General features: G+C 36.9%; 1 protein-coding gene across 1 annotated transcript in view; it reads left to right on the forward strand.

Annotated features, from left to right (window-relative positions):
• The first annotated feature begins 1,371 nt into the window (after positions 1 to 1,371).
• LOC132706404 (uncharacterized) overlaps positions 1,372 to 27,906 on the forward strand; it is a 54,783-nt gene continuing 28,248 nt past the window's right edge. The window contains exons 1-5 of the mRNA XM_060677734.1: positions 1,372 to 1,476; positions 1,554 to 1,617; positions 3,865 to 4,648; positions 4,706 to 4,805; positions 4,862 to 4,960. Of these exons, the coding sequence (XP_060533717.1) occupies positions 1,372 to 1,476; positions 1,554 to 1,617; positions 3,865 to 4,648; positions 4,706 to 4,805; positions 4,862 to 4,960 (1,152 nt within the window). The remainder of the gene's footprint in view (positions 1,477 to 1,553; positions 1,618 to 3,864; positions 4,649 to 4,705; positions 4,806 to 4,861; positions 4,961 to 27,906) is intronic.

Raw genomic sequence — 27,906 nt, forward strand, 5'->3', positions numbered from 1 at the left:
GGTACTATTTACCAAACTTCTGATTTCCTCCAACGCCGGTTGTTGTTGCTGATGTTTCGCCAATCATCTGAACAGTTTCAGTTGTGCTCTAAAAAAGCCAACAGGACGATTGGCGAAACGTCAGCAAGTTCGACTCAACAACACCTGACGTACGAGGAATCCAGAAGTTTTGCAAATGGAAGTTTCTACGAAAAATTAAAGATGATCTGTGCATTCCCTATCACCCCGTAAGCAAAACCCAATCGTCTATTAATTTTATTGGTATTAAATTGTATAAGAAAATATCAGCAACCCTCAAAAATAACTTCTTCTCGATTGAATTTTAAACAAATATTTAACACATTTTCACAAAGGAATGCATTTATAACTATTTTTTTTAATGCAACTTTGAGGACTATATTTAAATTTTAGATTGTTTGTGTGTGCGATAACATTGTTTGTTTACTTCATCATCATTGACAAAACTTAAATAATTTGTACGAAAATTATGCCTTTTAAGTAATTTTCAATAAGCTAGAGGTACTCTTCTTTACATATAAATTTTAAAAAATATAGAATATCAATCACATTGATCGTTTAGGAGGGGCGATCTCTCGAAAGAAAAACACGGAAATTAAATGAATGGTTTTATGAGATTGGTCAGTAACAAAGGTTTTACCGTTTTATATTTTTTTGAAAACAAAATCATGAAACAAATCATCGTTGAGTTTAGGTCATTTATAAAAGTTGGTTAAAATTATTACTATATAAATATATAATCAAAAACTTACATAAAACATATGAGTGTTTAATTCAGTAAATTTTATCTGTGCCCTTGACTTTCATAACATAAAATTTGGAGTAAATGTTCATAAGAAAGTTTATTTATATACCATCGAACTTTTGATTTTATTTTTGGGACTTTCATTATTATTTTTATTTAAAAAATTATTAGTTTTATACGTTTTTATAACATTTCTCTAAAAGTGAACTTAAAATATAAGCGCCGATTTATTTTTAAAAGAAATCACATCCATATTGGCTTAAATAATGCCAACAACCATAGGAAATATGGCAAATATGGACGAATATTATTTAAATTTGTTTATAACTTACTCATAATTATCCGCATTTACATCAAGAACGGCATAAACCAAAACCGCCGCAATGAACAGCTGAAAATTTCAGACACTTATGTAATTTAATTACTTTGTCGAATGTGCGTTTAGTTAATTCGTAAACATGATTCGTGATAAGGTAAACTAACCTAAACACTTGACCTTTTAATAAGATGTTACTACCATGCGGCCGGATTTATTCATTATTAATTAATATTTTATTATTTATGGCTTGTCTTTTTATTTAATAACCTTATAGGGCTTTCAATTCTATATGGTCCACCTTAAAAGGATCAATTTAAATGCCTTGTACATAATTCACAGCGAAATTGATGTATCGGTATCGCCGTCTTTCATTTCGATGATTACAGGGGAGACGGTGGAAAATACACGTGAGGAAACAAATTCGTCCAGATGGGCGGAGTTTAACTTTCCTTTGCGAGATTTAAATCGCAGTACTGTCTGTCGCGGCATTTGTCGGGTCTGGTTTGTGAGAGTGCCTTCAAAGTGCCGGACACAGGTAAATACAAGAAACATTGCTTCTTATTCGCCAGGTCATATTCTGCCCAAGTAGCAGAATAATTTCTATAGGGTTCTACAAAAAAAAATATTCCTTATGCAACCTAAGAGGGCTTATTTTTATAAAACAGTTTGGTAGAAAAACAGTTTTCATTTAAAGTTTATACAATTTTTATGTGACTGTTGTATACAGATATTTACATATCTACTATAAAATGGTTTTATACTGGGTGCGTACTATATTTAAGGACAAATTCCATGAAATCTTTACATAATGTTAATTGACTCTTAGATTATAAAATTATTCAATAAAACTCCCATTAGCGGTAATAACGGACTCAACCCGAGATAGCAGGCGACTACATGTCCGAATCAAATGCTCTTTCTTCATGTTGATCATTGTGGTTGTTATAGCATCCTTCAGCGATACAGCTAGGTGGTCATAAGTTTGATGTGATGTGCTCATACAAATTTTCGGTCACCCAATCTTGTGGCTTGTCTATGATTCCGAGTTTAACGATAGATTAGACCCTCGCAATGGCGCTCGTGGATTTTGAAGTTCTTTGGTAAACGATCTTGGACAAATTGTGTATTAATACATTAATTCCTATAAAATTGTTATCAGCAGTTATGAAAGTTTAAATTCTTATAAAAATAGATCTGCAATCTCTATTTTTAGTGAATCTCAATATGTCATTACCCTGTCAAAATTAGTTGTATAATGCCTAAATATTATTCGTTACACAACGGTTTCATCGAATATTGTTTCAATTTACAATGAAACATTGTTTAAGGCATTTATGTGGGATAATCTAGCCTTATTACAAATCTATATATTTAAATAACACATATAGTAAATTGGAAAATGCGTTTTCTTTATTATTTAGATATTTGTATGGTGAAAGGATTCTCATATTTATAATAATAAAAAAGCATCTTCTAGAAGCGGTGGTCGCATAAGATATGTGACGTATCATCTGATATAATTGCATTATTCGCCTATATAATATGGTTGGGTGCGACTGGCGGTGCTTAACATAGCGATAACTTTTGGGGGGGGGGGGGGGGGGGGGGGGAAGAAAACAAAGAACCCACTGTAGTTCTCATGAGTTGGTAACAATGTTAAATATTATTTTGACATAAGAAATTTGCATACAACACAAATAGGACAGCACAAAATAAAAGAAGAAAGTGTTCATACACCTCATTAGATAAAACCTTTCTTAAAATTACGATGTCAATATATAATAAAAATGTCCGAAATTCCAGTGAGTAAGTATATCCAATCCACAAACTGCTCGATAGATTTCAGTTGGTTAATATTTTAATAAAAAGTTAAAGACTAGAGTAATATCACTTGCGCACCATCAGGCACCTCTTCATTATCCGTCAGTCTATATGGTCCAAAGAATCACCCACGGGAAAATCCTCGATCATGTTCACATCGCGTTTTTCTAAAGGTGTATGTACTTTATGACGGCTGTCATAAAAACGGTTTCTAAATCCTTCATTGGTACGTAAATCACACCCAGTTTTTGGAAAATGTTCAGTGTGAGACAAACACGAGTATTCCATTCCATTAAAAGTCATTCCATTGTCACTAGATTTACTAATTTCTTTCCACTGAGAATTCATAATAACAGCTATTACTTAAACCGAATTTTAAATTTAAATTTAAATATCTTAGCGCAAATGTGTTACGTGACGTTAGAACGCATTTGTTTTGATATATACTGTATTATCTTAAGAGGCATTTATAAGAAAATATATTTTGTAATGCGTTATATGATATATTGTAAAACCCACTAAAAAATAATTTAATACAACAATTTGTGTCAAAAAAAAAATCATCCATCGGGCATACATCAGGCCTTTAAGAATTCTATTTTGCTGATTTTATGCCAAAGTGATTACCGGAAATGTATGGAAATGTATAATACAATTTATTTATTTTGTATAAAATATAGAAATGCATTGTCACTGAGAAATAGAATAATTCTATATGCGTTTATTCTATTGCTCTTAGCTACAAAACAAAATTCTTCTTTTGTAAAGCACACAAAACACATAAATTGTGTGTGTTATGGCGCAGAAGTCTTTCAAGATATTAAATAAATGTGTCAACAAATATTCGATTGTAGCGAAAAGTAGAGAAATTACAATAAACTATTTAAACAAATTACACTAATTACTTCCAATTACTAAAAACAGTACCCAGTATATTCAATTATTATTTTTTGCATTCCAGGTAAAAAAGAAATGTGTAAAGTACGCAACGCAAAGGATGCCCCCATTCTATTGCTGTCCAAATACTTTATGGTATGCGCTGGAATATGGAAACTGCAATTGCCCACGAAAAATGGCGTGTTCTGCAGTGTCTACGGCATCTACTCTGCATTCGTAGGGATTTACTTTCCTCTATTCGTGTCGTCTTTGTGCATCCAATTCGTAGCGTCGATTGGCACAGAGAAGAACCTGGAGGACCTGTTTCAACAGTTGTCCTTCATTATAATATTCTCGATAGCGGAAGTTGGAGCCCTGCTCTGCCAGTCAAAGGACTTCAAGCAGATTTTGTCTTCAATAGTTGAGGAGGAGAGGCAGATACTCATGGCGACAGACGACGAGGTGTCACGCTACCATGCAACCCAGATAAAATTTTGCAATGCGATCAACTCGATGATTATCGTCTTTGTGTTGGGCACTGGGACTTCCATCATATTGGAAAACTTCTGGAAAAGGCAGCAAGTTGAGCCATACCCCAACGAATGCAATGGGTCAGCCCAAAAACCTTTTATCTACGAACTGTACCTTTACAAGTTCGATCCGTACAAGTATCCCAACGTTATGCTAAGTCTGAACTATTTCATGCTTTTCATCAATGTTTTGCTGATTATTTCGACGAAGGTGGTTTTCGTCTCCTGCATAGTTTTCACGTCGTCCAGTTTAAGAAAGCTTCAAGTGGTATTTAGGAAAACTTCCGCAACTTCAACCAGCTTGGTAGAACTCATTCGCGAACACCAGCGTGTCACAAGGTGTCAAGTTGTAGTGCGCTTCTGTCCAAAACACATTAAAGTGATGCAAATTTTTAGATTCGTGGGGAAACTGAATGATTCGATACGGTACATGATACTGATGGAATACCTCCTCAATTCCATCAGCGTTGCGGCGGCCTCCATACAATTTATCGCCGTGAGTACTGGATGGTTTAAGTGCAGAAGTTCTTTCAACTTTTCTTTTGGTTTTAGTTCGAGCAGGGATTTCCGATTTCGCCTCTTCTGTACTTAGTTTATCTATTGGTGCAGATTTTCGCTCTTGGTTGGACCACCAACGAAATACAAATTCAGGTATCTTAAATCGCAAGTCGGAAAGAAAAAGCGCTTCTGAGTTATTGCAAAGCTAGAAGCATAATTACGTAGTTAGTTTCGGTAGAAGACAAAATGGCTTCAAATTGGACCAACTACCACGAGATCTGGGGTGAGCCTACGATAACGTAAAGTTTGTTATCTCAGAAAGAAAGAGACGCAATGCCAAAATTATTGGTAAAAATAATGCCACTTCAGTGAAGAGTGCGCCAAGGTGGTCTATTTTTTATGTCTCAAGATTGGATCCTGCCACTAAAGTCGAGGACATCATCTCAATGTTGGAATCGCGTCTACATGAGGCAAAATATGAGATTACTGTTCCAAGTATCCTAGTCTCTACGCATATCTTATAGTTTATATTGGAAGCGGTGGACTCTGCGGTATAGATTTATATCCTATGTAATAGATAGGAAAATATTTTTGGTAATTGCTGCGTCCACATTAAATGAAGTTATGTTTAATTTGAGGTATATTATGAAATATTTTATTATCTTTCTATATTTACATTTTAATAACATTCACCAAACTTAATTTCACTTTACCTATTTTAAATTAACTTCTGGTTTGATGAGAGTTTTTACCTCTTTTTTTCCTTGGTAACACTTAGATCGCGATAATTGTTTTGCGTATCCATGGGGACCACTAACTCTAGAGTTTGGGCGTTTATCTTAACCATGTAATCATGTAACCCAGCACACAAGCACTTATCTCCTTTTTTGAGAACATATTTTTGATCCGTTACGAGCCGTATTGTTTCCAATTTTTTTTTGTCCTGCTTCGCATTTTTACTTATTAAATGTTAATTATAACATATTTCCAATATTCCAATATATGACTTCAGAATTTAGCAAATCGAATAATTTCTTTTGTTCTTTTCTTTTTGTTATCTCAGCCACGCCGACTACTTTTTATCGATACACGTATCTATTTTCCCTAGTTTCGTTCGCGCGAGGTGGAAATTTACTTTCGTTCCGCATTCTGGCAACTCTGTTGATTTTGCCGCGTCGATCAGTGGACGTTTTTTTTTTGCATCGTCATTTATTTTGTGTCGCTTACTTCCTACGCGTTGTTACTTCAGATTTTCAGCAATTGTCTTATACATACTACATACTTAATTTTTCATTTTTATTTACTAGCTAATTTTTGTCGCTTTAATTATATTGAATTTAAATATGTCAACTAAGTACACACAATATCAGGCTTTACGCCAAACTGCAGTCAATCGCATGAAAGAATTGTTCACCGCTGCAAAAAAGCCGACGCGGATGAGACTCACCATACTAATTTTAAAGTTAGGCACGAAACAGTTGAAACTTAAGCTGGAACTGACTTTGATGCCGAAGATAGCGTGCGGTCTGAATTTGAAAGCTATCTTTACGCTACCAAAGCGATTTATTTTTAAAATTTTTAATAAACCCGTCAGCACACCTGCCGCAAATTTGAAGTCATGTTGACGTGTTACTTTGCCAAAAATTGAAATTTTAAGATTTAGTGCCGATATTACCACCTTTCCCTGTTACATTGACATCTTTGATGCCTTGAAGTGTGCAGCTTTGGCTCTGGTGGAGAAGTTGCGTATGACTTCTTGTAATCAATTGATCCTATGGCACTCTTAAACATCGGATCAGAATGAAAAATTAATCGCTTCCACCCAATTGGTTGGCGATAGATAACACTCCAAAAATAAATTCAGTCAATCCTCGAGAACTTTTTTTTCAAATAAACTTCCACAGTCTACTGTAATACTATTTACAAAACTTCTGGATTGCTGACGTTTCACCAATCATCCTGTTGGCTTCATCAGAGCTTGACCGAAACTGTTTCAGTGGCCTACTAGGGTGACTACTTTTACAAGCGCAGTGATTGACCACGCATTTGTAAATTTTAGTAAGGGTTTTTTATGTTGTGTTTTTGACAATAATGTATCTGATGACATTATCAGAAAACATGAAGGATTTTGAAGTGACATCACCAAATCTAATGTTTATTCAACATCTCGAATTGGTAAAAACTTGACAGTGACTCCAAAATCAACAATTTTGAGCAATCGATTTCGTCTGGAGGATTGGTTTCATTTTTATGCCGAGATGGACCTGGATAGTGCATTTTTTTTTTGTTTTTTTAAACATTTTTATCACCGACAAATTTCGGATTCCGTAGATCCTTACAGTGCTGCTTGGGGGGTGATTTCGGAAATGTCTAATGATTCTCGATCCAATATTGAGCAATTTAATTTAATAATAAGAGTAATAAAACCGAGAATGAGCCTTACCTATATTGTGGCGTCTGTATTTAATAACTATTTTATTTTATAAAAAAAAATCTTTTGGATCCGAAGGCATGCCAACGCTTTTATTTAAAAAAAGTAAGTTGCCAATTACCGAAGAACTATCGTCCGGTAACAATTTCAAATAGCTTTCTAAACTGTTTGAGTATGCTTTCTCAGGAAGATTAATGTTTTTTAAAGATAAATGTCATAACATGGCTTCAGAAAAAAAGCACATCAACTGCTGCTTATTCGTGTTGGATGGAGAATGCTCGGTTGTAATTTTTTGCTGAACGAAAGTTTAATTTATTCTCATAGCCGGTGTGTTGGGAAGAAAATTTTATTTCAATGCGCTCAGATATATTTGTTTTTACTTGATTTATTCCTATAACAGGTATATTAATTTTTGAAGTTTGCAAATTTAATTTTTTTACCATAGAAGATGTTACAAAATTTGATTGCGAGGCTGAATCGAGTAATGCTCTACAAGTTATGATATTCTTATCCTTGTCGTACAATTGTACGACTGCCGTGGAGAGTAAAATATAAGAATTGGTGGTATTTTGACAAGTATTAGACATTACTTGGTTATTAATTGACTTTTCGCCGCTTTGCGCGCTCTTCAAAGAATTGTCAGTGGTAACATTGCAAATCGTTTTTTCTTTAGAATTTTCTGAAATGTCGCGCAAGTTGTTTGAACTTTCTTTTGATCGATGTAATAAAGTTGAATGTTTTTGCTGACAAATTTTACATGCAGAAGATCGACATTCTGAATTTTTATGCCCATACCTTAAACAATTTGAACATAAATTCATTTTCTTTACCATATCGAATCGATCCGAGACTGACAATTGTTTGAATTTTTCGCATAAGTATAAAGGGTGTTTATTTTTGCAATAATTGCATTTTCGGATATAGTTGGCTCCCGAAGAAACAAACGATCGCGATTCGTAAGGTTTTTTGTTAGTTGTACATGCCTTTGTATCTAAAGTTTCTAGCATTTGACATCTTTGTGATAGGAATTCGTTAAAATCGTCAATTTTCGGAGAGGTTATGAGTAGATGGATAAAGGGACTTCCAGGGACTCCTAACCTCACTTTTTGGCCACTCGGCCACGGGCCCCCCGCCCACGGGCCGCTCGGCCATCTTTTGTCGCCCATAGGCCACTCGCCCATAGGCCACTCGCCCATAGGCCACTCGCCAATAAGCCACTCGGCCATGGGCCACTCGCCCATAGGTCTTCTTCTTTTGTGTGTCTGTCCGTTCGGCCATTGGCCGCTCGTTCAAGGTCACTCGCCCATTGGCCGCTCGGCCTAACCAAACCGTCGTCCGTGGTACCGACCTAACCAAATTGTCGTCCGTGGTTCCAACCAAACCGTTGTCCGTGGGTGCCAACCGTTGTCAATGGTGCCGGCCGTGCTCCCGTGGGTGCCAACCGTTCGCCCGCGGGGGGCCCCCGGGCGTAGCCTCCGCTGGTGGAGGTGGGGCGTAGCCCCCGCTGGTAGAGGTGGGGCGTAGCCCCCGCTGGTAGAGTCGCCGCCCCCCCGCCCTAACCAAACCGTCGTCCGTGGTGCCGCCAACCTAACCGTCGTCCGTGGTGCCGACCAAATCGTTGTCCGTGGTGCCAACCGTCGTCCGTGGTGCCAACCAAACCGTTGTCCGTGGTGCGTAGTTCGCCCCGCGGGGGCCCCCCGGGGGGGCTGCCGCTGGTCCCCGGGGGCTGCCGCTGGTGCCCGCCCCCCGCCCCCCCGCCGATATTTTTTGATTAAAAAAAGTGTATCCATTTTCGATAGGCATTTTTTTTTTTTTAATTAACTTACCAACTTCGTTAATTTTGACTAGCATTTTGTCAATCAACTCGCCCGATTTGTGCGGTGACTCCCCCCTAGGTTAAAGTTATAGATTTTTTTTTTTACAGATAACTATTCTAATAATTCCCGACGAATTTTATGATTAACGAGGATTGGATCTGTGTGAAATGCAAAACATTTTTTTCTATACTATGTTTTTTTATTTTTTAAAAAATCTAAATATGAACTACAACTGTTGGTATCCCAATCATCATCTGCTGTTGTTGTGACTGGTCCCGTCCAATCTGTTGTCGTTTGATACGAACTACAACTGTTGGTATCCCAATCATCATCTGCTGTTGTTGTTGTGACTGGTCCCGCCGTCCAATTCTGTTGCTGTTTTTTTTGTTGCCTTTGAGTTTGCAAGGCGTACCACTGCCGGTCCTCTTCAATTTTTTCATTCAATCTTGCTACCTGTTGATTTAGCTGCTCCTCCTTCCACGCCGGCCACTCTTGTGGGTGTTTCTTCCATACGTGATTTGTGAGGCGCCGCTTAAGCAACAGGTGTGATTTATCGATGGGACAGAGAGTTAAATCTTTTGAAAAGAAGAAAAAAAAATTAAAAAAATTAAAAAAAAAATTCTTCAAAAACTTACCAGCAGCGGAGTAGCAGCAATAAGGACCTTCTTTATTCATTGTCAAGTGTTTTCGGAGCACGAGTACACACACACACACGATGTATCGCCACGAATAGCGCCGCTCGATCAAATTTGCCTCGTATTTATTACGACAACGTTCGGACAACTTCGCTAAGCGGTCGGTGTTCCACGATGCAATCGCATGACGCAATAGGCACGCGTAATTGCAGGAAATATGTGGCACAAATTACGAGTACAACGAATTTTTTAAATAAATAGATCAACGCAGGACCCGTGGATTTCAGTCTATTAGGCATTAGCGAGAAATTTTTTAAATAAATTGATCAACGCAGGACCCGTGGATTTCAGTCTATTAGGCATCAATTGTCCACGCGAGAGCGTGTTTCAACAGATTAAAAATTTGTTAATGAAACTGACGACTAGGCGGTGACCACGATGGATAAAATACTGTTGAGCCATCCAACGAACTTGAACAGCGAAGACCTGAAAGTGCTGCCGGCACAATACCTCATAGAACCTACGAATTGTTAAATATGTGGCACAAATTACCGGGAAAACATCAATGTAATTTTGAACTACAAACTCATCTGCCGTGTTTTGTGCATTACAACCGACCTGACAGCAGAACCCATATCGACGGACCGGCTCCCTCGCAAAATCGGTGTTTTCATTGTTTGAGCGCTATAAAAAAGCGCTGACGACGTGGTGATCAGTGTCATTCGAGAACGCGATGGCTACGCTAAACGCCAAGTTTATTTTGTTGTCCACATTAGTGCAAAATATGTTTTATATTCACAAACCCAGCGGGGTAATTGAAGCATATGTGTGTTTCAAAAACGTCGATAATCGTAATTTTTCCTGTTCATGGCCGGACACCTGGACGCCGATGCATCTGGCGGCGACGGACGGCAACCTGTTTGAGACTAAACTGCCAATGAGTGCGGTGCACCAAAATTATAAAGTTCGTTTGGTTTTCTCCGATCGCAGTTACGGAGATCAGGGAGAATGGCAAAGCATTGTAAGCAGTAGCAGCAGCAGCAGCAGCAGTAGCAATGACTCTTTAAACAAAAACAACTCCAGAAGCCTCCAAGACAGTGGTGACGACGACGACGACGACAAGCACTTTTCCCCGAATCAAAAACAAACTATTTTCATTTTGTTATACCTGATCGCGTCCAGTTCGCTACTTTTGTTATCAAAGTGTTTGGTCAAGATAACTAAAACTCAATGTGCCGTCCAATTTCGACGATAGGAGGGGGATGAAATGTATAAATACTGTGTAGGAGTTATAAAAACAATGTAAGTTTTGTGTGTGTGTTAGTTGACTGAACAACAAGAACAACAACGATGGGTGGTGATTGGGATGCAACATTTAATAATCACAGAAGAATTACGCCTACGCGTATTCCGGATACTACAGTAACGATCGATGAACATATATATGTCGAGATGGATTGCGCCCAAGTACGCCTGTATGTTAATGGCCAGCAGCGACTAGACTTTACCCACGAGGCATTTTTGGAGTTTTTATATTTTATTGACGAGGAAATTGGAAATCTAAAATGGAACGACGTCATCTTCCCCCTAGGAGATTGCATGCAAGCGACTTATTGGCACGAAGAAGAACGGTGTGACTTAACGCTGAAAAAATTCAATCCGTTAATCGAAATATACCTTGAGCGCGAGGAAATAGAAAAACTCGTGTCTCATAAAATGAACTTGTTCAATGCTTTAGAGTCTTTCCACTATATACGTCTCGGTCAATAAAATATACATATTCTACTTATTGTTTTTTTTAATTTCTAATCAGTTTCTGACGGAAACACGCGCGCGCGCGGATGTACGCATCCGGCCACGTTATGTGTGGAAAATTAAAAATAAAATGCAATTTCCGGCAGCGAAGGAAACACATGCGGCAATAATATCAACGTTTCGTATTTCCTGTGTCGCAGGATGTGTGGATTACTAATCGGACCGAGTGGCTCATTAATTTGTTTTAAGCATTTTTTGCGGCGAAGGCAGGCGACGCGATGATCTCACCCGCTGCCCCGCGGCGGACGATGATGTCACCCAGCCGACGAGTTTCAACTATTTCTGCGAATAAGCAATGTCATGGGCCTTACACGCCGCGTCCAAAGGATTCACGAAATATGTTGTATATATAAAAGGGGGTGGTCGAATAAATGTTGTAGTCATGCGGGTGGTGCAACAGAAACTCGCACTCCCCATCGAAAATTTAGATTTTGTTTGCGGCGAGGGCGGGAACAATAAAAGCAAACACGGAAAACTGTTACCCAACTCGTTTAGGGCGGTGTTTTGTGGACCGAGCGGGTGCGGTAAAACTAACGCCATGTTGACGCTACTCTTCAGCCCTAATGGAGCGCGTTTCGAGAACGTTTACGTCTACTCAAAGTCGCTGTATCAACCCAAATACCAACTACTGTCTCGCGTAATGAAGCAAACCAAAGGACTTGGATACTTTCCTTACAGGGATAGCGACGAGATAATCGACCCCAGTGAAGCGAAAGAGAATTCCGTGTTCATTTTCGACGACGTGTCGTGTGACAAACAAAATAAAATTCGCGAATATTTCTCAATGTGTCGACACAAGTCCATCGACGCGGCCTATCTCTGCCAGACGTACTCCAAAATACCCAAGCAACTGATAAGGGACAATTGCAACATTATAGTACTGTTTAAACAGGATGACGTGAATTTACACCACGTTTACGACGAGCACGTCTCCCCCGACGTTTCGTACGACGCGTTCAAAAATATCTGTTCCGCCTGTTGGCAGGACAAGTACGGAAGCCTCGTAATTGTCAAAGATTTTGAATTGAAAAACGGCCGTTACCGCAAGGGTTTTGATAAGTATATAAAAGTGGATGACAAGTGATCGTCGGAAACACACAGTGTCATGAAGGCGGCGCCCGTTGACATCGCCGACGCGGCGCTTAAACGGAAAGTAAACGACCTGTCCAAGTCAATTAGGAAAAAGTACTTGGCTCTAAAGTTGGGCAAGAGCGAGGAGGACGCGTCCATTCGGAAACTTTTTAAACCCGTCAGCTAGCCGCTCGAGCGTATTGCGAAAATAAAACCCCTCCAACCGGCGTTGTTAAAAGCAAAAAGAAAGAACGACAACGTGTCGTTTTTGCCGTTGGAGGAGATTCGGGAAACGGCGACATCCTCGGCTGCCGATCGTAGTGTAGAGATGCAAGATATTCAGCAGGAGGAAGGGGAGGAGGATGAAGTGTTTGATACCTCGAATGTGGCTAACGAGTCCTTTCGATCATATCTGGATCAATATCCCGAGATTTTCCATCCTTACATTCAAAATTTATGGGCGAAATCGGCCGACACGGACATCGTTTATGGTCCCGTTTATGACTCGATCTCTTCGAAATGGGTTCTCGGCAATAAGTGGATGGATTTTCATCGAAGATCCGGCGACATTATTGTGGACGGCACGCGTTACCCCGGCACTCTCGGCCTATATAATTTGGTGTTTTTGAAAAACCCCCAGACATACACCGAAAACGATTTGGCAGAATATAAAAAAATTATGGATGTCACGGGGGTACATAGGGACTCGCGCGGGCGTCTAAAAGGCGCGTCGACGGTACCCAAGTACGTTCAGGTCATTCGACCGTTAGTAAAACCGCGTCCTTATTCGTACAGTGGACAAGGTTATAGTATGCGTTATAATAACGCGCCTATGGAATACGTGTACTGGGACGACGTCAACGAACTCGTTGAGCGCCTAAAATTACTGGTCGCGTCGAAACAAGCAGGGAACACGTCTGCGGACAACGAAATTCTCTCTATCGTCGAAGAGTTAAAAGAAGCCGGTATAATACGTTAGTTTAATAATGAGTCTGGACAAGTTTGGACGATCCAGCGGTGTCCGCTCCAAGCGAACTACCGTGATAAAGAGCTCCGCCTTCGATTATACCGCGGAGGGAAACGTCGATATGAACCATTTAAGAATTTGCAATGTCCAAATGCCTAGCGAAAACTACGACGCGGCCACCAAAAAGTACGTGGACGATGAAGTGGACGAGGCGCTTACGAAAAGACTACGATCAAAGGACGTCATCGCACCACCGCTGCTAGCCCCAGAAGAACAAGCGTTCGAAAAACACGCTTTAGCGGTGGAGCGACTCTCGCGGCAAAACAGGGACATTACCCTGACGTTGGAAACAAACAAGAGTAGATTCGCACGTTTAGAGCAACAAGTCGGAACGTTTCGAGGTGAATTTCTAAAGTTTCGCCGCGACCTTGATCGCAAACTAGGCGAGATATGCACAAAGCAAGAGTTGGAAAATCACGCGTTAGTGACGGAACGGAGATTCGACGAGATTGTTCCCGAGGTGAATCGACTCTCCCGAGAAAATAAAGATATAACGAGGGCGTTGGAATTAAAGATTCTCAATCACCCGCCGCAGCAACAGTCGTATCGGCCCAAAAAAAGAGCAGCGGACCAAATTGACGAATGAGTAGTAAAGAAAAGATACAACTCGTGCGGGAACTGCACAGGCCGGCACGTAGAAATTATGCGCGTCGCAGAACTATAATACGAGGGTTGGATGATTTGTGGCAGGCCGATTTGGCCCAGCTCGATCGATATGCGAAACAAAATGAAAACTTTAAATTTATATTGGTTGTTATCGATTGTTTTTCAAAATACGTGTGGTGCGAACCGTTAAAAAGAAAAACGGGTAGTGATGTGACCAAGGCCTTCGCCAAAATTCTAAAAGAGGCACGGGATCGACACCCAAAAAACCTGCAAACGGATCTGGGCAAGGAATTTTATAATGGCAATTTTGAGAAGCTCATGACCAAGCACGAAATAAATCATTATAGTACGTACAGTAAGAAAAAGGCCGCGATAGTCGAACGGGTAATAAGGACGCTCAAAGAAAAATTGCATCGGTATTTCTCGTTAAACGGAACGTACCGCTGGACAGACGTGCTGCCCTCTGTCGTTCAACAATACAACAACAAGAAACACAGAACGACGGGAATGAAACCTAATGCGGTGAATAAAAGTAACGCCGATTCACTTTTGAAGAGCGCTTTCACTCACCTGAAAATATTTGGAGCTAGGAAATTGAAAGTGGGTGACGTGGTTAGAATTAGTAAAGCCAAACACGTGTTTAACAAAGGATACACGCCGAATTGGACCACCGAACTATTTAAAGTGGTCAAAGTGCAGATCACGAACCCGGTGACGTATCTTCTCGAAGATATGAACGGTAAACCTATAATGGGAGGATTTTACGAAGAAGAATTGCAAAAAACGGCCAATCCTGACGTCTATCTCGTTGAAAAGGTTCTGCGCAGGCGCGGTAAAAAAGTTTTGGTACGCTGGTTGGAATTGGACAAGTCGCACGATTCGTGGATTGATGACGCGAATGTATTATAAGTCTCAGTGTCGATGTAACAGTTGTGTCGGGGCGCGCATCATGGAGCAGCAGCAAATATCGCTCCCCCCCGAAGAGTTGTACGAATTTTTAACGAGCTACGACATACATTATACGCCGCCGCCGCCGCCACCACCACCACCGGAAGTGCAACAACAACAACAAGTAAGAAAACCGTCAAAACGGCGTCGTAGTACGACGACGCCCCCAAAGCCTCACAAAAAAAAAAGAAAAAGGGAAGAAACGGTTCAGCAGCAGCAGCATACCGGCTCATCCTCCTCCTCCTCCTCCGGTTGGTTCGATACATTTATCGACGACGAAGAAAGAAGGGTGGTATGCGAAGCGTTCCAGTTGAAAATGGTTTTAGAGTCGCAGCTGGTGCGAAACGAGGACCGGATCAAAGAGACTGAAACTAAAATTGCCCTGCTGCAGAGCGAGTTACAAGTGGCGCGCCTTCACTCCGACGAATGCAGAAAAAAACTTAAACATTTTGCAAATTAGCGTCCTCTCTGCCCGCATCAATCCCATAGTTTTTTTTATTTTAAAAATATTGTCGATGTTGATGTAAATAAAAAAAAAATCTTTAGTGTTTTTTTATTTAGACACACACACACACACACACACACACACACTCCTCCAAACAACAACAACAACAACAAGTGAAAAAAAAGTTACATATACATTTTACATTAGAATAAAAAAAAACCAACATAAGCCTAATTTTTTTACAAATATTTTTTATTATTAGGTCGCAATGAATATGTTAAAAACAACATCAATTATCGTCATTAAATTATTATGTATTCTGGTAAAAGACTAACATAAGCTTAATTTTTACAAATATTTTTATTATTATTAGGTCGCAATGAATATGTTAAAACAAATCAATTATCGCCATTAAATTATTATATATTCTGGTGTGAGCTTCGCTTCGAATCTCGACCGTTGATCGCGGTATGAATGTAAATTGCAGCGCGATTGTGTGCGATGGCGTACCGCCGCCGTCGCGTTTGACGACTGGATGATATCATCGCCCGCCGGTGTGCGGCAGCGGATGCATGACATCATCGCTTTGCGAAATGTTTAAACGAAACCTTGGCGGGTGAGATCATCGCGTCGCCTGCCTTCGCAACGAGACTTTCATATTAGTCCGCTGTCGGAATTCAGTATATAAAAGGTTTCGATTGTTTGTCACATCATTTAAATACCGCTTGAGTTGTGTGTGTGATCAAGTCGCTTAATTGATCAAACGATCCGTGTTATCTCAGTGTTAGCCGCCCCCACCGCACCCATCCCAAACCAACGCCAAAGTAAGTACTATTTTTTGTTTTTTGAAAAAATTGTCAATATTGAACTGAAGGATTCTACTTTCGTTATAGATGGACTTAAAAGCATTAAATGAAAAAATTGCAGCGAATAAAGAGAATCAAAAACCAATAGTTAAGTTGGGGCAGTTAGACGTTGGTCGACCATACAAGATAGACAAGGCCAGAATAGTAAAGACCCAGTTTGGGGAGGCGGTTCTATTGGAGTTAGAATTATCGGTGGTGTTCCTGCCGAACCGGGTGACGGACAGCTTCCGGCCGATTATAGACCAATTTTCGACGGGCCGCTACAGTCTGGTGTATCGGGGCGTTAAAGAAGTCGGCAGTTGGCCCGCTCAACAATTTGAAATTGTTCAAAATTAAAAATTACGGGGGAGAGAGAGAGAGAGACGGTAAGTCTTATTTTTTCAAATATTATTATTAATTGGTCGCAATGAATTTTACGCGAACTATTGAGGACGCTCAAAATTTAATTTTGGCTTTTCGTCAAGTGAACAAATACGTGTTCGATAATTTAACGGAAGAAGATAAAAATGTTTGGTTGGGACGTTTACGCAGAAACATCATTCGGTGCAACAAGATTGTTCGTACTAGTCCAAAAAAAAATATATCCATGGGGTTACAAAGAAAAATACAGACAACAATTCAACATCTTAAGACTATTAAACAAATGATTTTGAATCATCGCCACCATTTTGGAATGGGGTTGCAAAACAACAGTTCTGCAAATATAAAACAAAGGGTTTTGTGGGAGCAGATCGTGTCTTGTTTCCAGGGAAGAGTTTTAACGGGTGTAATAATCAATTTGAAACACAAAGACGAACAACAGTTTTTAAACGACTGTCTTGTCATATTTAAGAAAAAAATTTCAAAAATTTTAAAACAAGCGTCGCCAATGCTAAAAGTAAATGCCACGTTTTGCGGGGAATTTATAAAGAGAAAAAGCGACGACCAAGACGTGACCGACGTGAAATATATTTCTACCAAAAATGCTGTCATCGACTTGGGGACGGATTTAAACGAATGGTTCGTTGAAAATGTTAAAATTCAAATTCTAAATAAATTGTCTGAATTTCAAGAACGCGATTCGGGATTTGCCTTGCAAAAAATTCTTTATTTGGAAATTAATATTAACAAATTTGAAGTGGGTAACGGCTCTTCCTACATTGAATTGCCCCCAGAAATTAAGAGAAAAAATGCATGCATTAATATTCAAAATAATGACGAAGCCTGTTTTTATTGGTCAGTGGTCTGTGCTTGTTTTCCTGTACATCTCAAACAACACTTACCAACTTCATATCCTTATTATAAGGGCGTTTTAAGAACTGAAAATTGCCCAACACCGATGGGTCTAAATCAAATTCATATATTTGAAAAATTCAACGAAATTTCCGTAAATGTGTACGTTTTAGAGTTAATTCAAAATAACAGTAAAAGTTTTTATTCAGTGTTACCGGCCCGTTTGACTAAAGAAAAACGCGAAAAACATGTCAATTTACTATTAATTCAAAATAAGTATTATCCAAAAATTAATGATTTTGATCCGGAACCGACGACGGCAGAGGACCATAAATATGAAAAAGAAGAAGAAATTAAATATCATTATTGTTATATTAAAAATTTATCTCGACTAGTGTCGCGCCAGCTTAGTAGACATAACGGTAAAAAATATATTTGCGATAGGTGTTTGAATTACTTCAGTAGCGAAACGCTCTTAAAGGATCATGAAAGGTTGTGTGTCAGTTTGAACGATTATAAAGTGTCTTTTCCCAAATACGACTATGTTGAATTTCGAAACCATATATACAAACAAACCACACCATTTGTAATCTACGCCGATTTCGAAAGTCAACTTAAAGATGTAAATTTGGTAATTTCAGACAAAACGCGAAAATATCAAAAGCATGATTCATATAGTGCCGCATATTATTTTAAATGTTCTTATGACGATTCTTTGTCCTTTTTCGAATCCTATCGCGGCCCAGATTGTATGGATTGGTTCGTCCGACAAATATCTGACTTATCGAAGTTTGTCCAATCGAAATTTATTGATATCGTACCCATGGAAGGGTCAATTACTTTCTCTCAAGTTTCGACACATTGTCATATTTGCGAAGAGCCTTTCTCACCGACAGACGTCATTGTCCGCGACCACGACCATTTTACCGGGAAATTCAGAAATTTCGCCCATCAGGCTTGTAATTTAAATTTTAGAAAATTGTTCATAGTGCCCGTAGTATTCCAGAATCTCTCAGGGTACGACGCCCATTTTATCCTTAGGGCCTTGGGCAATAAAGGGTCTTTAAGTTTGGTTCCGGTCAACAAGGAAAAATACATATCTTTTACCTATTACGAGCCCGTATATAAGCTAAAGTTTCGATTTATAGATTCGTTTAGATTTTTGGGGGCGTCTCTAGACAATTTGGTAAACAGCGTCGACAAAAATGAACTTTACATATTAAAAAAGGAATTTTCTCACCTTCAAGACGAATCAAAACTAAATTTATTGTCGCAAAAGGGTGTATTTTGTTATGATTACATAGACGACTACGACAAATTAAACGAAACGAGTTTACCGCCCATCGATGCTTTTTACAATAAATTATATGAGTCCGACATTAGTGAAGAAAAGTATGCTCATGCGCAAAAAGTTTGGTCCGCGTTTGAAATTAAAAACTTGGGCGAATATTCGGATTTATATTTGAAAACGGACGTTATCCTTTTGGCCGACGTATTTGAAAATTTTCGAAAAAATTGTATGGTGACGCATATTTTGGACCCGGCATGGTATTTTAGTATGCCCGGATATACGTGGGACTGTATGCTTAGATTCACAAAATGTCGTTTAGAACTGATGCGTGACATTGATCAGATTATGTTTATCGAACAGGGTATACGGGGTGGGATTTCGGTGTGCGTTGGCAGGTACGTTGAGGCAAACAACAAGTACATCTCCAATTACGATCCATCAAAGCAATCGAATTATCTCACATTTTTTGACGTTAACAATCTTTACGGCAAGGCTATGTCGGAGCCTCTTCCCTACGGCGGATTCACATCGTTGACTCGGGAAGAAATTGCCTCCCTTAGCATTAATAATATTCCAGACACGGGCGGGGTAGGCTATATTTTGGAGGTAGATTTGCAATACCCTCAGAGTTTACACGATCTACATAAAGATTTCCCATTTTGTGCCGAGCATCGCGTGCCTCCCAATTCAAAATTACCAAAATTGATGACAACCCTTTTTAATAAAACCAATTACGTTATACACTATCGAAATTTAAAGCAAGCTTTAAAACACGGACTCGTTCTTACTAAAATACACAGAGTATTAAAATTTAGGCAATCTTCTTGGCTAAAAGAATATATCGATCTAAATAATCACTTACGGACGCAAGCCACTACCACTTTTGGTAAAAATCTTTTTAAATTATTTAACAACGCGGTGTTCGGAAAAACTATGGAAAACATACGTAAGCATCGGGTCGTAAAATTTGTTAGAAAGTGGGAGGGTCGTTACGGTGCTAAAAATTTAATTGCTAGTCCCCGATTTCACAATAGAACTGTACTAGATGATAATCTAATGTTGGTGGAACTGAAAAAATCGGAACTTATTTTTAACAAACCCCTTTACATTGGAATGTCAATTCTGGATCTATCTAAAATTATCATGTATTCGTTTCATTACGATTACATGCTACCCAAGTTAGGTCCGGAGAAATGTAAAATTCAGTATATGGACACGGACAGTTTCATTTACAACATCCATTGTGATGATGTATACGAAGAGGTTATTAAGTCCAATTTAAGCAAATTCGACACGTCCGACTATCCCATTGATAATCCATACAATATGCCTCGCGTCAATAAGAAAGTACTGGGTCTAATGAAGGACGAGGCCAACGGTTCAATAATTTCACACTATGCCGGGCTAAGATCGAAAATGTACACTTATAAAATCTTAAACGGAAAAACTGTAAAAAAATCAAAGGGTGTAAACTACCAGATTGTTAAAAATAAAATAACTTTTGAAGATTTTGTTGATTGCTTGAAAAATTTAAAAGAAAAACATGCTACTCAACGAACCATTCGTTCTTATACGCACGAGGTAGTTATAAACGCTTTAATACTATAAACTGCTGAGTAAAGGTTCCCATACATATTATATTACTTGTTTCTCAAAGCGTCAGCAATTGGTCTGTATAAAACCACGGTGCGAACCACGTCGCTAGCTTTTTTGTCATCTCGCTTGAATAAAGTTTTTTAAAAAATCAAATTCGTTTTCCACGACGAAAACTGGCGCAGTCACGGTAGGATTTCCGTGAAACAAGCATTCCAAAATCGACACTGTTTGGTCTCTCTCAAGAGTTTATTCGCGAAATCCGAACAACACAAAAAACTGTTCAAGTGGGTGCAAAGTGCTCAATTGGCCAGGGGAAGGAACAAGCATCGTCCACAACCCTATTGGTGCGAAATAAGGAACAAAAATCGTCCGAATTTCATACGTAGCCCAGGGAAGAGACAAGCATCGCTCATCCTATTGGAAAACTAGATTAAGAAACGAAACAACCAGGAATGAAAATCGTCGTTCTCTCACTGTTAATGTAAGTTTTTCTTTTGTAAATATTTTTCTGATTCAAACTGGAAAGATTAATTTCTCGTTTTGAAACGTTAGAGTTAAAACCTAGAGTAGCTTCTATCGATAATTTTAATACATCATCTGATTCCGATTCCGATTCTGACATTAATTTAAACACAATGCCGGATACGGTGAATCTTCAATTAGTTAGGTACCAAGCGGATAACATCCCTCATTTCGACGGCAATCCTAAACAAATAAATCGTTTTATTAGAATCTGCGAAAATTTTCTAACTAATCATCAAAATGTAAATAACCCAAATGCATCAATAAATGTTTGTTTAATAGATACAATAATTAGTAAATTAATTGGTAGAGCAGCTGATTTAATAGCTTCTCGTTCTGAACTCGATAGTTGGTTAAAAATTAAAACAGCCCTTCTGGCAACGTTCTCCGATCAAAGATCAGTTGATTGTCTTTTACAGGATATAATTTCAATGAAACCCAATAGTAGCGAAAGTGCGCATAATTTTGGTTTACGCTTGCAAGATGCCCGCAGTATTTTATTTTCAAAAATTAACTCTACATGCGAAGATATCAATATAAAAACTCTAAAAATTATCCAATTTGAAGATCTAATTTTAAAAACATTTATAAATGGTCTTAATTACCATATGCAGTTAGTTGTACGTTTAAGAAATCCAAAATCTCTCGAAGAAGCCATGTCGTTTTCGTTAGAAGAAGAAAATTTTATCGCTTATAAAAATCGTGTTGATATTTCAACCAAAACTACACCTGTTGCAATGCAAAATAAGCCAAAAACTCTATTAGGTCAATACCCAATTAATTACCCATTAGCTTCACAAAATTTTACTAGCCCATTTCAACCGCCAACAATTCGACCAAGTTTTAATAATTTTAACCCCCCGAGATTTCAAAATAATTTCCAAACAAGACCTTATTTTCAGAATATTCCAAGACCAAATTTCCAAAATAATCAAAGACAAAACTTCCCGAATATTCAAAGAATTAACCCGATGATCCAAAGACATCAATTTAATCCAAGACCTTACCCATTTATGCAAAAACCTATGCATTCAATTACAAGACCTATGTTTAATCAATATAACCAAAATCCAACCCCAAAATTTGACAAACCAGAACCTATGGATACTTCATCAGGCAATACCCGTATAAATCAAATTCAACCAAATAAAAATTACTATCTAGCAAAAGAGATTGACAATCAATCCACAACCCCCCAAGCTAATTCAAACAACGAAATATCAAATTTTGAAAGTGAAAATCCTTATGATTTTTATTATCACGAATATCCCATCCTTGAAGAACAATACACCTACGACACAAATTATGATACACAAGAATTTTCCGATCAAATATATCAATTAGACGAAAATAACTACTGTTATAATGAACAGGACGGAAATTTTCAGGAAACTCCGAATACAAGCAACCAAACTTAACGCAAAATTTTCCCCAAAACTACACTTCAATATATGTTAATAATTATAATCATTCTGATTTACCAATAGTTTATTTTCCTGAACTTGATGCTCAATTTCTATTAGATACAGGTAGCGCGAAAAGTTTTATAAATCCACAGTTAGCTTACAAATATTACCCAGACTTTATAAATATTGAAAATTTTTCAGTAATGTCAGCTCATGCAACATCCGTTCATAATGAAGTAATGACAATACCATTATTTCCTTCTTTTAATTGTCCTGATCAACAACATAAATTCTATCTTTTTAACTTTTCCCCAAAATTTGATGGACTTATAGGAGTAGATCTTTTGAAACAAATAAAATCAAAAATAAATATTAGCGAGTCTACACTGGAAACACCGAATGTAATAATTCCACTGTATTACCAACATAATATTAAAAACACCCCAGCGGATCCAAAAATAAATAAAAATTTTGACGAATCCAAATTTAAATTCGATGAAATTATTATTCAACCAAGAACAACACATAAAGTTAAAATACCCGTGACAGAACAAAATGGTATAGGAATCTTAAAATATGAAAAATTTGTAAATGCTGAAATGCCCGAAGCTTTAGTAAAAATTGTCGATTCATTCGCGTTAACAACCATTACTAACACATCTGAAAATCCTGTTAGTATACAATTTATTAAACCTCTAGAAATAGAATTAATAAATGAATGTGAAACTAATTTTATAACAAAAATAGAAGATAACAATGAAAATTTAATCGAACATTCAATAAGTAATTTCGACAATCTTCAAAAAGAAAATCTAAAAAATTTAAGACTGAATCACTGTAATAAAGAAGAATATAAAGTAATTAGGAAGTTATGTTACGAATATCGAGACATATTTTATTGTGATAAAGTGCCATTATCTTTCACGAATCAAATTAAACACAAAATTAATCTAACTGACGAAACCCCCGTTTACACAAAAAATTACCGTTATCCTGAAATACATAAAGCCGAAGTAAATAGACAAATAGACGAAATGCTAAAAAATAATATAATCCAACCCTCACATTCCCCTTGGAGTAGTCCTATATGGATCGTACCAAAAAAATTAGATGCATCAAATAAACGTAAATGGCGCGTTGTCATAGATTACCGGAAACTTAATGAAAAAACAATTGATGATAAATTTCCCTTGCCTAATATTTCAGATATTCTTGATAAACTCGGTAAAGCTCAGTATTTTTCAACTCTGGATCTAGCTAACGGTTTTCATCAGATAGAAATGCATCCCGATGACATCCCAAAGACAGCCTTTTCTACTGGTACTGGACTTTTCGAATTTAAACGCATGCCTTTCGGATTAAAAAACTCACCCTCGACGTTCCAACGTGTTATGAATAATGTGCTAAGAGGCTTCCAAAACGAAATCTGTTTAGTATATTTAGATGATATTATAATTTTTTCCACATCCCTACAGGAACACATTGATCGATTAAGAAAAATTTTTCAGAGACTAAGGGAGGCAAACTTTAAAATTCAATTAGATAAATCAGAATTTCTACATAAAGAAGTAGCGTATTTAGGTCATAAAATCACTAAAGAAGGCGTTAGTCCAAATCCTGACAAGATAAAAGTAGTAAAAAATTTTCCTCTCCCCCAAACACAAAAAGAAATTAAGTCATTTCTAGGATTGGCAGGATACTACAGAAGATTCATTAAAGATTTTGCTAAAATCACAAAACCAATGACCTTATGTCTAAAGAAAAAATCTAAAGTAGAACACAGCCCCGAATTTATTACAGCTTTCAACCATTTAAAACAATTACTAATAAATGCCCCAATATTAAAATATCCAGATTTTTCAAAACAATTCGTGTTAACTACAGACGCATCAAATTACGCGTTAGGTGCCGTATTATCACAAGGCACACCACCAAACGATAACCCAGTCGCATACGCGTCTCGCACACTTAATGACACCGAGCAAAACTACTCTACAACGGAAAAAGAATTACTTGCCATAGTATGGGCCTGTAAATATTTTAGACCGTATCTTTTCGGTAGAAAATTCCAAATTTTTACGGACCACAGACCATTAGTCTGGTTATTTAACCTAAAAGAACCAAATTCAAAACTTATGAGATGGAGACTTAAACTAGAAGAATTTGATTACGAAATTCTTTATAAAAATGGTAAACAAAACACAAATGCGGACGCCTTGTCACGAATAAAATTAAATGCTTTAGAAACCGACTCTATTTACAATAATCCTGGAGATATTGATCTTGATATTAACAAATTTCTAGACAACGATTTTGATCCGAATAAATTAGACTCAAATGAAATTTCGAAAACACTCGAAGAAATAGAAAATAAACGTCCTAAGAGCCCAAAAATAATCATTCTCGAAAACAAACTTTTAAGACCGGCTTTTGAAAATACAATTCATAGTACAAATACTGACGAATCTTTACAAGGAATACCTATATTAAATGAAATTATTAACAACAAACCAAATCAGATAATACTTCAGAAATCTCCGTATTCTACTTATGTTAAATGTAACTTTAAAAACTTCGACGGTCATAATATATTACATGCCACAATTCCAGAAGAAGAAATTAGTTTAACAAAATTCTTCAAAGAACATTTAAATAACAAAAAGACGTATATTCACTTTTTATCTCAACAACTAAGACCAATTGTACAAAAAGTAATCGCCCAACATTTTCAAAATTATAAACTAATCGAATGCACAAAATTAATAAATAATGTTGAACCGGAAGAACGAAATATATTAATTAAATATAAACATGAAGGTAAAACTAATCACAGAGGCATAGAAGAAACTTGTAAATTCTTAAAAAATAATTATTACTGGAAATCCTTAAAGTCAGATGTTACAAAATATATTAACGAATGTGAAATTTGCCAGCGAGCAAAATATCAACGAAAACCACCAGATCAACCTTTAATGTTAACTGAAACACCTTCTAAACCATTTGAAATCATACACGTCGATACCTTTATTGCCGGCGGACAAAAATTCTTAACTATAATTGACAAATTCTCTAAGTTTGGACAGGCATTGCCCTATTTTGGAACTGCGATTTCAGCATGTCAACAATTAGTACATTTCTTTTCATTCTATGGAATACCAAAACAAATTGTTTCTGACAACGGAACAGAATTTAAAAATGACGTCCTAGACTCTTTATTAAAAATACATAAAATTAAAATCCATTTCACAACGCCGAGTCACCACGAATCCAATTCACCTATCGAACGTTTTCACTCAACCCTCATCGAACACTTACGCCTATTGAAAGAAATAGATAAAAATTCCGATATTATTTCACTTATGCCCTATGCGATCATTGCATATAACAGTACTATACACTCAAATACTAATTTTACGCCTTTTGAATTAACACTAGGACACACTGATACACGTGACCCTATGAACCTAATTCCTTCTCAAATATATTGTGAATACGTAAATAACCATCAAACAAATACTAAGCTTCTTTACGAAAAGGTACATAATGATTCCCTTTTAAAAAAACAAAAAACGATCGATAAAATTAACAAAAACAAAACTCCAGTAGAACTAAAAATTGGCGCAACAGTGTATAAGCGCACCGAAAGTCGAAAAAGTAAATTAAACAAAAAATTTTCTGGACCATTCATATTAACAAAAATTTTAGATAACAATAAAATTGAAATAGAAAACCCAAAAACAAATAAAAAAGAAATAACTCACGTTAACGAGACTAAAATAATGAACATTGTTCCAGATGGCTCACAAACATCGGAGCAAACGAAGTAAAAATCCACAACCTGAACAACTATCCAGGAATCCTTCCTTATAAACTAGGTACCGCAAAAATAACCTCCAACCATTTTTCCTTTATACAAATTTTTGATTTAAACCCAGCTGTTGCTGAATTCTATGTAATCTATAATCAAGTAAAAATATTAATTAGTCAGATTAAAAATAATACTAATTATTTTCACGAATATTCTAATTCAGTCATCCCTCTTGTAACATTAGAAAAACGCATTGAAAATCAAATTAGTCAACTCAATCCATTATCTATAAGAAGTAAAAGAGGCTTATTAAACCCAATCGGTTCTATTATTAAATGTATTACTGGAAACTTAGACCAATCTGATGCGGAAAAATACGATGTAGAAATCAAACAACTGCAAGAAAACCAAAATAATTTAAGAATCAATTCAATTAATCAAATAAAACTGTTAGAAAAAACAATCAACTCATTTAAAAATTCGATATCAAATATTTCTCATAACCAACTTATCCTTAAATCTAAAATATTACAAATTGATCAAGTAATTAAAAAGATAACCATTGAACAAACGAATGACTATGAGTATTTCCAAATACATGTAGTAATGAATCAAATTACCTTTATGTATAATTTAATATATAATATTTTTGAGAAAATTGAAACCGCAATTAGTTTTGCCAAATTAAACACTTTACATAATTCGATAATTGATCCGTCTGATCTATTCGAAGAAATTAAAAACATAAAAAAAGAATTAAAAGAAAATCAACTGCCGTTCGAGTTATCTATCGAAAATATATTAAATTTTGAAAAAATTATAGAAATAAAAAGCTACTCTAGAGGACTAATAATAACATTTATTTTGGAACTACCGCTACTAGAATCAGAAATTTATCAATATTACCAGTTGTATCCGCTACCAGTTAATAGTGAACAAGAACTGCAATATTACGTTAATATACCGGTCAAACCATATCTTGCATTGAGTGGAAATATGTACTCATTTATGGACTCTGAATGCGTAAAACTATTAAAAAATGAGTTCATGTGTAAAAATATACATATTACCTATATGAAGGAACACCCGCCTTGTTCAGTGGAAATAATAACTCACAAGACTAATATAACAAACTGTAAACCAATTAAAATCCAACTTCAAGAAATAAAAATTTTTAAAATCCAAAATGGAAAATGGATTATTGTGACACCTAAGAAGATAATAGCAACAGTACAATGTAATGACGACATTAATACTGTTCCATTATTTGGATCCCACCTTATCGAATCCTCCCCAATTTGCAAAGTACAAATTGGAAAAACTGAACTAAGAACCTATACCCCTAATCGATTGAGATTTGATGACACTCGTCTACCGGAAGTGAATCTCTCACTACTACATAAACAGAAAATAATCTTCGATCCACCAGAACTCACATTGGACACGATTAACCTAAAGGAAATAAAGGAGCTGCAAATCCAAATGGATGAAGCAAAAGAAAACCTTGGAAAGATGTCATCACGTATATATTCTACGAGAACTAGTGTTTGGACAATTTTGTTATACGTAATACTTATATTAATCTTGATTTATTTATTATATA

Source organism: Cylas formicarius, unplaced genomic scaffold (genome assembly GCF_029955315.1).
Source record: "Cylas formicarius isolate icCylForm1 unplaced genomic scaffold, icCylForm1.1 PGA_scaffold_8__14_contigs__length_24414737, whole genome shotgun sequence".
Classification (NCBI taxonomy): Eukaryota; Metazoa; Arthropoda; class Insecta; order Coleoptera; family Brentidae; genus Cylas; species Cylas formicarius.